Source organism: Varanus komodoensis, unplaced genomic scaffold (genome assembly GCF_004798865.1).
Source record: "Varanus komodoensis strain SLA01 unplaced genomic scaffold, ASM479886v1 scaffold15, whole genome shotgun sequence".
Taxonomy (NCBI): Eukaryota; Metazoa; Chordata; class Lepidosauria; order Squamata; family Varanidae; genus Varanus; species Varanus komodoensis.
This window is the reverse complement of record NW_025335440.1, coordinates 4,625,755-4,635,938: the sequence shown is the minus strand read 5'-3', so window position 1 is coordinate 4,635,938 and position 10,184 is coordinate 4,625,755. Positions and strand designations below refer to the sequence as shown.

At 51.0% G+C, this 10,184-nt stretch overlaps 1 protein-coding gene across 1 annotated transcript; it reads right to left on the bottom strand.

Annotated features, from left to right (window-relative positions):
- Positions 1–300: 300 nt before the first annotated feature.
- Positions 301–8,002, bottom strand: CUNH1orf216 (chromosome unknown C1orf216 homolog). Its single transcript, XM_044425277.1, has 2 exons — positions 7,839–8,002; positions 301–4,502 (listed from the first exon to the last, which is right to left on the bottom strand). Exons 1-2 carry the CDS (start codon positions 7,967–7,969, stop codon positions 3,545–3,547), a joined length of 1,089 nt encoding a protein of 362 aa, XP_044281212.1. The 5' UTR covers positions 7,970–8,002; the 3' UTR covers positions 301–3,544.
- Between the last annotated feature and the right edge of the window lie 2,182 nt (positions 8,003–10,184).

The following is a 10,184-nucleotide window of genomic DNA, read 5'->3' as shown; positions in this document are numbered from 1 at the left end:
TTACTGCCAGTAATTAACTCTTAGGAGGGGTATTTCAAATATTTAGAATGGGGGAAAATGCACAAAAGCCAGGAAACCACTGTAGGCAGTCCATAGTTGGCCAGATATTCCCCTATCCATGCCCTGCAAGAACCTCACTTTCTGTGCTTTGCTGGAGAAATGAAAGGTAAAACTTTATTCCATACTCTGGTGGAGGTGTGCTTGCTAACAAGGAGTAAAATGTCATCTAATGTCAAAAATGTCATCTAATCCTTAGGAAGTGGGCCGGTTACATCATCAGCAACAGCAACAGCAGCAACAGAGCATTACTATATATTATAATTAACATATTATCACAATTATATGATAACCTGAACAGTACTATTTCAATACAACCCAAGAGCCGAAGCCCTCTGGGCAAGTCACAACAGCAGATTGAATACTTTGTCACCCACATTCACTGCGTCGATTCCTGTTTAAAATCCATGACTGAAGTTCCCACCCAGTTACTACTGCCAGGCAGTAGTGCTAATCCAGATGACCTCCCAAGTCCGCCAATATAAATATGTTCTACTATGTAATAAATTCATTCTGTAAAAAAATACACAAAAGCATCTCACATCAAAATCCCTTCCCGATGCCGGTCACATAACAGTCTCCATTTTCTTCAGCCTAGCAGATGCTTTGCCTTTTCTTTTTCAATTTGAAAAGTATCTGCATTTCCCGATATGGCACCAAGACTTACATTCTGTGTGTATGCGTGTCCATACACCATCGGTATGAGGTCATTTTTACAGACTGGAATTAGGTGAGCAGCTTGTGCCCTCCAGGTGTGCTGGGCTCCCCAGTGACTATGCTAGCTGGGGCAAGGCCAAAACATCTGGAGGGCCACCAGATGCTCATTCTTGACTTACAGGTTGCAGAAGCTGACATTTCACCAGTCCAGAATGGAGCAGCAGCATTCAAACAAAAATCCTCAGTCAATTGGCAAGCTGAATATTGTCAAACAAGGGCCAAGAACTTAAGCTTCTGATTCCTCCCAGATGCTTTACAACGCATGCTAAGAAAACACTTTCTTCCCATAGCGAAGCAGGTTGCAGCAATCTCAAGTCCTGGGTTTCTGCACCCCGTGCTTTTGCCCATTTGCTTCCTGTTTGCTCCCAAATCCTGCATTCCTTCCTGTTTGGAGATTCCTGTGGTCATAGCATATGAACCACAACAGAAGAAGCTTGACCATTAAACTTTATTGGGAGGAGGTAAGCCGAGGGGGTAATAAGGGGACAGGAAGTGCCTCTTCCTACATGGGGTGGGAATGCACATGTGTGACCCTAAATTCTGCAGGGCTGCAAAGCCATCAAGGGTGGAAATTCCTGTCCAAATAAGAGAGTGCAGCTTGGTGCCATTTTAAAAAGGAGATGTTTCTCTTTAACTGAGGGTGCTCTTGACTTCGTGGCACGTCTCGCACCATTTGCCGAGGGCCGAGTAAGTCACCCATGGGCAGTATTGGCCCCAATGAGCACTCTCTCAGCCTACTTCATGTGCACCTCCTTATGTCAAAAGACAGGCTCGTCCTTGGCACCTTGGGCAGCTGTACTGAAAATGTCCAGAAAGACCAGCAGGAAGGAGCCACTTCCCGGCATGCCAAACCAAAAACCCTCAGCCAGTTTGCTGTACTGACACCATTTTGGCCAGATGGGACATGTGCTGTCCAAGATTTTCACACATTGCAAAGGCATTTTAGACAGCAAGAGGAGGCATCTTTGCCATTCTTCTAAAGCAGACAAGACATGTCCAAGCTGTTCTCCTAAAAGCCATTTGGTTTCTGACACACAGAAACACAGGCTGGGTGCATGCCTGCTTCTTTGGCAAGAAGCAGCCCGTGAGAGAGGCACAAACCCACGGCCTTTATGGGCATTCGGCCACAAGACGTGCCCCCATTCACCCACCAGGGCATGGCACCCTACTGGTAGATCCTTCACTACAATTGTTTTGCACGTCTGCAGTTGGGTGGATAGCTCCTCAAAACATGATACTATATAATAGTATTTTTGGTATAGTGTTAGGCAAGACATTCAGAGCAATAGCTCTACCATCTTAAAGCCACCAGGGTTCTATTAGTCCTGCTCCCAAATGCCACACAGGAATGTTTTAGAACCAAAAATAGAATACTGTTGCTATGCTTTATAATCAGAAAACCAGTATTCTGCAATTGGAATGAGATTTTTTGGATAATTTTTATATACATTTACTGAGATTATTGTACCTTCTCTGGAAAAGGTAGGGATTTTTTTTACTGAGTTTGATTAGAGTAGATGTAAAGTGCAGAGAGAGATGCAACATGGCACACTTGTTAAAATGGGCATATTAAGTGAGTAGGGCAGGAACTGAGAGCTACAAGGAAGAGGGGTGCCTGGATCTCTCCCACTCTCGTGGGTGATTTTGAGAGGGAAAACGGCATGAGAGGAAAGGGTTCCACAGCCCCTTCCCTTTCTGTTGCTCCTCCACTTAAGGGCTGTTTTTGGTTAAAAAATAAATAAAAGAAGTCAGAATAAGGTTGCATTCCAACTACATGGAAAGTCTGGTTTTTTTCTCAGATGTGCATAATCCTTATTCATACGTACTCTAAAAGCTAAACCTATTTGGGCTAAACAATGGAAAACTGGAGAAAGAACCACAAGAACTACCTGTTTCTTGATCATTTTAAACAGCTCTGGACCCTCCTTGGTTACTCCGTGCCAGCAGGATCAGATCCTGATGGCTGAAGAAGCTGCAAACACATGAACACAGAAGAGGTGGAGTGGGACAGAGAGGCTCCACAGGAAACCAAGGCAACACAGCTCCTGGAGTTGGGAACCCAACAGGACAGGACGAGGAACCAGCGGGGGGCGGGGGGTGTCGGGAGGCAAAGTCTCCAGACGCCAGGAACACGATTTGGAGCACAGCACAACAGCCTCCTGGAGTTCCTCAACAAATAAGTTGTCCAGATCCTGAAAGTATCACTGATCTAGAAGCTGGCTCACAGGCAGTGGTGTGGCAATGACCTTCTCGCTTCACGCTGCACTTCGGATCACGAAGATTTGGTTCTAGAGGATCTCTGTCTTTGCTTGAGCTAAGTGGCACATTCCTTCCTTGGAGCAGTGGCACAGGGTGCAGGCCGGAGGGTTCCTGATTTGAGCTTCCCCTGCTGCCCAGCAACTGGCATCGAAGTATGTTTGCCAATGCTTGTTCTGTGCTCTCTCCATGGCCATGAGACACAGGGTCTGACATGCTCCTTGCTCTGCTCTGTTACACACTGCATTCACATTCACCAGCAGAAGCCATGCACCACAATGAGAAGGGTAAATCATGGTGAAAAGTCACATCTGCACATAAATACTTGCTAGGCTTGGGGTGCTCACATTTAATGGGCTGGTGATGTTCTGGTATACTGGAGAAAGAACACCAAACATTAAAAAAGCAAGCTGCCCATGCAGGATACAGGCAGATAGGAAAATCTGTAGGGCACTCAGGCGGCCAAGCGAAGGACTGCAGGACCCACCAAAAATCTGGGGGAGAGGCATGATCTTCACAATTCTCCCTGAGCTGCATTCTTGGGGCATGCCATGCCCTGCTGGACACACCGGATGAGTTCTTTGCGGTTGTCAAGGATGGTGTCGAAGCTATCCTGAAGCCGGTTTTGCTGGTCCACCACCTTCTGCTGGAGGCTGCGGATCCAGCGGAGCAAAGCCAGGCGGCGGTACATCACCAGGTGGACATGGTGCTTCTGTTTCTCCCACTCTTTGAATGCCTTCTTTTCCTGGAGGTTCTGGAAAGCCTCAGCCAAAGCTGGGAAGAGGGTCTCAGAACCAGAAGGGCTTTCAGGCTCAGCACCCAGGGACTGTGGTTCCAGGGGACCCTTCCAGTCTTCAGGTGCAGCTGTGGGCGTGTCCCAAGCACTGGTGCCTCCACTGTCAGGACTATCGATGCTTAGTGAACTGCTGGCATAACCATTGTCTTCTAGTGGGGAGCTGGCCGGCTTCCTACCTTCTTTTATCCCTGCCTCGCTGGAAGCATTTTCGTGCTCCACACCACTGACTTCAGCACCCTCTGGAGGTCTGCGGATGTCCTCCCCTTCCTCCTCCTCCCCTTCCTCCTTCTCTCCTTCCTCCTCCTCCTCCTCTTCCTCCTCCTCTTCCTCTTCCTCCTCCTCTTCAGAGGCAAGGAACATGCTGTCAGATTTCAGACCCTGGGGGACACCCTGATGTCCGCGTTTTTCTTTCAGATTGTGTAAGACAACCATTTGGTGATCGGATGCCTTGCCTGCATTGTCGCCCCCCTGCTCTAGTTTCCCCTGCATGGATTGGCTCCAATTTTCATTGCTGTCATAGGGCTCTTCACCCATGAAGTTGAGGTTGTTGTCTGGTTGACAGTCCATTCCACCAAGGCAAGTCATGTCTAGCTGCAAGTTTCCCTTCACCTCACTGAACAGAGGGTTGAGTGGCAACTCCGGCTGGCACATGGCAAACATCTGTGCACCTTCGCAGCTGGGGAAAAGAGAGAGGAACCAAGGAAAATAGTGTAATCAAGCACCACCACCGCCACCCTCCCCCCGCCACCTGCCTGAAGCTGACTACTCATTGCTCACTTGCAGAGCAAAGAAATGTCTTTGCCTGCAAAAGGTCCCAGGTTTGGCCCCAGCCATCTTTGGGTGGAACTGGGATGAAACCCAGCCTAAAAACACAGAATGCGACTGTCCAGAAAATGCGGCTGAGATGGGTGGAGATGAGAACCTAAGATCTGGGTCCATCTACTCCAGTATTGCTTTCACACAGTAGCTGCCCACAGGATCCCACAAGCGCAATGTGTACAGTGGCACCCCTGCCCAAGTTCCGCAGCAACTGGTGCACCGAGCCAAACTGCCTGTGGAGCTGGATCCCTCCGGACTGGCAGCCCAGATAGCCTCTCCTCCACAAATGGTTCCAGTCCCCTTTAAAGCCCTCCGAATGGGCAGTCATCCCTCCATCTCAGGGAAGTGAATCCCACGAGTCCCCCATGCACCATGTGGAGAAGTCCTTCATTTTCTCTGCCTCCACCTCCCATCAATGAGCCTCAAAGGATGACTTCCAGTTCTAGTGTTATGGGAAACCACAAGCCACCCCCTGCACTCTCCCATGATCACCAGCCCCCCACAGCCATAAGTAGGTCTCTCCCTTTCCCTTTCCAGAAGGCTCAGATTAAACTTTAGAAACACAGTCCTTTTATTAAAAGGTTAGCAGGTTACAGAACAAGATAAATCAGTGTAGTGCTCTCCTTGAAATGTGGGAGAAGCCTCTGCCCATGTGAAGGGTTGAATTCTAACTAAAGCTTACCCTCCTTTCAGAAAAACAACCTCAGGGTGTCTCTTTGCATGCTCAAGGGACTCCATGCCCACCCCTCAGCTCAGAAATGTCTCCTGGGTTAGTTCTCACACACTGCCTGAGAATCTTCAATAGGTCACCTTGAAACTGCCCAAATTCAGTGCGTCTGCCCCTGTCCCCCTTCTAATCCTGCATTTAGTTTATCAACAACATCATCATCATTATTAATCAAGGAACTCAAGGCAGCTTACATAATCCTCCTTTCCTCTCAACCTCGTCCTTACAACAACCCTGTGAAGTAGGCTGAGCTGAGAGTCCAAAGTGATCCAGGTAGCTCCATGACTGAATGGGGACCAGAACAGAGATTTCTTGAGTCCTAATCCTGCACACAAGTTTATTTATAGATGCGTGTCCCTCCATTTTTCTTTTTTAAAGAACTCAGAGCAGTTTCCATAATTCGGGGCCATGCTGAGAGCCAGCTCGGGGGGGCGGGTCATGCCATCACCAGTTTCCAGAATGGTTTACTATTAGAAAAGCCACCCAAGTTTCCACTGAGGACTGCCAAAAAGATGGAGGACGCACCTGGCCATGCAGGTGCTGCAAAGAGTGACAGTTATGGGGGGGGGGGGCAACAACGAGGGATGGCGACTGCCCTAAAACTCTACTGCAGGCTTCCTGGAAGATTTGTGGGCAACTGAAAACTGTCCAGGGATTGGGCATCTCTGAAAGAAGCCCTTCTGTCTGCCTTGCCCCTAAGATGGCAGCACCCTGCAAATAAGATTATTATAGATCACCACTAATGCAATGAAATCATTTGTTCACATGACTCCAGTCCTCCGTCAGCTTCACTGGCTTCCCATTGAAGTCCGGGCCCAATTCAAGGTGTTGGTGATGACCTATAAAGCCCTTAACGGCTTGGGTCCTGGTTACCTGAAGGAGCGCTTACGTCCATATATGCCCGCCCGCCCCTTGAGATCTGTGGGAGAGACCCTTCTCTAGGAACCCTCCGTGAAGGAAATTAGGAGGGTGAGTACTCGGAGGAGGGCTTTCTCTGCAGTGGCGCCCAATCTATGGAATGTGCTCTCCAGAGAGGTCCGCCTGACGCCGTTGTTATTTGTTTTTCGGCGCCAGGTGAAGACCTTTTTATTCAAATGTTATTTTAATTGTTAATATTATTTATTCATTTTATTCTTTGGCCAGGGCGACTTAATTTATATTGTTAATTTATATTATTCTATCTTGAAGTTTATTTATGGTTGTGAGCCGTCCCAAGGCTTCAGCGAATGGGGTGGCATAGAAGTCTCCTAAATAAATAAATAAACAAACAAACAAACCATGGCTGTGGCATGAAATAAATTCCTTCTTAGAACAAAACTTAAAAAACAACAACAACAACCCTCTGCAAGACTGTGTCCTGCCACTATGCTGGAAGACTTGACAGATGGTGAAACATGGGGTAAACCTACGGATTTGACACGGGCCAGTAGTAATTCTCAGGTGGCCCCCATGTTTTGCAGGTCAACATGGAGGGGAGAAATGCCCGCCTTCATCCACTGCCACCAACCTGCTGCCCATAAAAGCAATTCAATCTTCCCGAAAATGCAGCATGTCCATCTCTTTAAGCAGCTTATAGCCCCAGCAAGTGAAGGGGCGGTGGATTTGGGGGGAGGGGGGGCAGGATGGCTGCAACATGAACAGTAAGCCATTCTTGGAGAGACTGGACAATTGAACAGATGGTGATTAGGCTTATAAATGCAACAGACACAGGGACGGACGGACGGACAGACAGACAGACAGACAGTCATCTGCAGCCCAGCCAGCTCTTATACAACCTACCCAGCCTTTCTCAACCTGTGCCCTCCAAATGCTTTGAACATCAACTCCTACCAATGGCCATGCTCGCTGGGGCTGATGGGAACCGTAGTCCCAACCCTTTGGAACACCTCAGTTCCAGGACAAGCTAATCTAAGGTAATAGGTTAGGGTAAAGCAAGAACTATAAATAGAATAAGTATCATTACTGGCGATAATGGTCGATGATGAGGATGAGGATGATGATGATTAGTAACACCGCTACAGGGCACAAGCCTAGCAGAAACAACTCAGGAGTCGGCCATCTCGCTCGCGCGCGCGCTCCAGGTGCTCCCTCCCTCGCACAGCAGCTCTGCCAGGTTGGCTTTTCTAACCAGGTGCGCTCCAGGCGCTTCGGAACACGACTCCCATCAGCCCCAGTCGGCACGGCCAATTAGTCAGCATGCCCAGTCGAAGACACCTCGAGGCAGCAGGACGGGGGCCATGCCGGTTCAGGAGGGGGCTCCGCTCCGCTCCCCTGGCGGCGCGCCCAGCCAGGTGAGGAGGGCGCGCAAGAGGCGGCGGCGCGGCTCGCCCGTGGGCCCCCCCGCAGAGGCGGCTGCGGCGGCCCGAGGAAGCGGCGACCGGGCCGCTCCGCCAAGGGAGGGGCGTGCGGGAGGGGCGCCGCCCCCTGCGGCGACTCGCGCGCCCGTCCTTGCCGCCAGCCACTCACCGCTGCAGCCTGGAAGGAAGCCGCGGGCGGGCCGGGCCGAGCCGAGCCGGGCCAGCGGGGCCCCGTTGCTGCGCGGAGCTTGCGGAGGACGGAAATGGGACGGAGAGGGCAGCCGGGCAGGAAAGCGTCATGGACGGCCCGCTTCCGAGGCGGCGGCGGCGGCGGAGGAGGCACAGGAGAGAGCGGGCCGCCGAGCTGCCCAAGGCGCACAGGGCGGCCGCGCCAGGCTCGCCGCCGGGGAGGGGAAAGCTGCGCGGGCAGCTCTGCCCGATCGGCACCTTCTCCGCCCTCCCTCCCTTCCTTCCTTCCTCACGCGAGAAGCGGGCAAGCCTCCTGCTAGGCTCCTGCTCCAAAGCAGCAGCCCCCCCCAAAACTGGTGACCAGACTGGTGTGTCGCAGAGGATGAGAGCAGAGAAGGGTTGGCTGGCGGGAGGTGGCGGTGGCAGGGGCCGTGCTGCGTGTCCTGTGCTCCCCACACGTGCAACGATCCCCGAAAAGGCGGAGAGGGGCACTGGAAAGTGGGTAAGAGGGTCCGTAGGAATACACTGTGGCGCCATGGTCACTAGAAGAGGTAAATCAGGTGGCAAAGCTGTTCCCAGGATAGAGTGCTGGTCTTTGTGTGTGTCAATCACACGCGTTCAACTAGGTAAGTTTTAGATCATGGGTCCTCAAACTGCGGCCCGCCATGTCCACTTGGACCCACCGCGCGTGTGCTCGCACCCATGCGCATGCCCACCACCGCACTCCTCGCCCCACGCGCAGTGGAGCAGCGGTTTGCGCACTCGGAGAAAATGATCGCCAAGCGAGTAAGCCGCTGCCTCGTGCGCCCGCCTTGTGGCACGTGCCCGCCCCAGTGCCGGGCTGCACGCACCGCCAGCACCACCTTTCCTGCCCACACCCAGCACCGGCAGCTTTCAACTGGCCCCCAGGTGGGAAAGTTTGAGGACCCCAGTTTTAGATTCTGACTTACAATGCATTCAGTAACGAAGCATCGATACACAACCTGCACTCAAGGGTTAAGTGTGGGTTGGGTTCTTGTTGAACCATGGCTTATGTTGCCTGAGCCCAGCTGATAACATTCCGTAGTTCACAAACCAACAACAGACAGGTTCTTTTTGTGGGTTGCTCACAATTTAACAAGTTACACCTTGTTGGTGCAGCTGACCTCAAAATAATCCACATTTCAACAACCCGTACTCAACCATTGAGTTATCATGTTGTCTGAACCCAGTCACAGAGTGCAGCAGGAAATGCAGGGATGTTTTTCTCATGCTTCATTCAGACAGTCACTTCCTCATGCCTAGAAGTCGGTACAAGCCATGAAGGTGTTTGTCACATAAGGACTTAAAGCTGAGCTCGCCCTCCCAAAGGTTTAACATTCACAAGCAGGGGAAGACTGGCTCATTGAGAGCAATGGGGTGAAAATCTTGGCATGTTCACAAAACCAGTTCCCTAAACCGGCCAGAAGTCTGACCATCTGACAGTTTTTGCATTCAAAGCCAAAGACAAGGCTGGGCATCATTGGGCACTTGCCCACAGCCCAGTGGGGCTAATGACAACCTGCTTTTCATCCTGGCCCAGACAGTGAGGAGGTGATGCCCTTGCTCCTGGCTCCCTGCCCAAGGATGGCAACTTGCCCAGGGCCCTCCAAACATGGAGCCAGGAATTTCAGATTTCTACAAGTAGCTGCTGAGCACCACCAGACCTGCCTGCAAGCGCAGCGTACATGAAGGTATGCATGACTACTGTAACTGTTCGGCATCAAGCAACGGGCAGTGGTATTGCTGGTAACTTGAGGGCGAAAAGCTGCAGGTTTGGTCTGTAGTGCAAAGTATCTCCGGGCAGGGGAAAATGCTTCCCTGGTGCCTCAAAAGAGCCACTCCCCATTCAAAGAGGCTCTCCTGAGTGAGATGGCCTTCACAGAAGGCAGCATCATGTGAACATCCAAATGGAAGAGCAAGTTTTAATGGATTGCCCAAACCTCTTCACTTTTCCCCATGGCCACCAATCCCTATAACCACATGCAGTACACTCTTAAAGGTCTCTCAGTGTAACTCCACACCCTGGAGGCTGCTTGTGAACATTCAAAGAAAAGAGGGAAACTTCTGGAAGAAAATCAAATGCTGGCAAAGAAGGCAAGGCACACACAAGGGCAAGGTCACATGAAGCAGACATAAAGGAGGCCTTGTGCATGCTAACTTTGAAGACACTGGGACCAAAATTGCAGGGGCGAGGGACTCCGGGAGAATGTGCAGCAGCTCAGGATAGGTTGGCAGGGATGGAAAGAGATGCCTACCTCATGCCCTTGATGATGGATCAAGGGAGCAACGAAGGCATGTGCCTGTC

Coding starts and splice junctions, on each gene's coding strand:
- CUNH1orf216 (XM_044425277.1), bottom strand. CDS start 7,969: ATGACGCTTTCCTGCCCGGCTGCCCTCTCCGTCCCATTTCCGTCCTCC. Junction 4,503..7,838: donor CTTCCTTCCAGGCTGCAGCG/GTGAGTGGCTGG, acceptor TCTTTTCCCCAG/CTGCGAAGGTGCACAGATGT.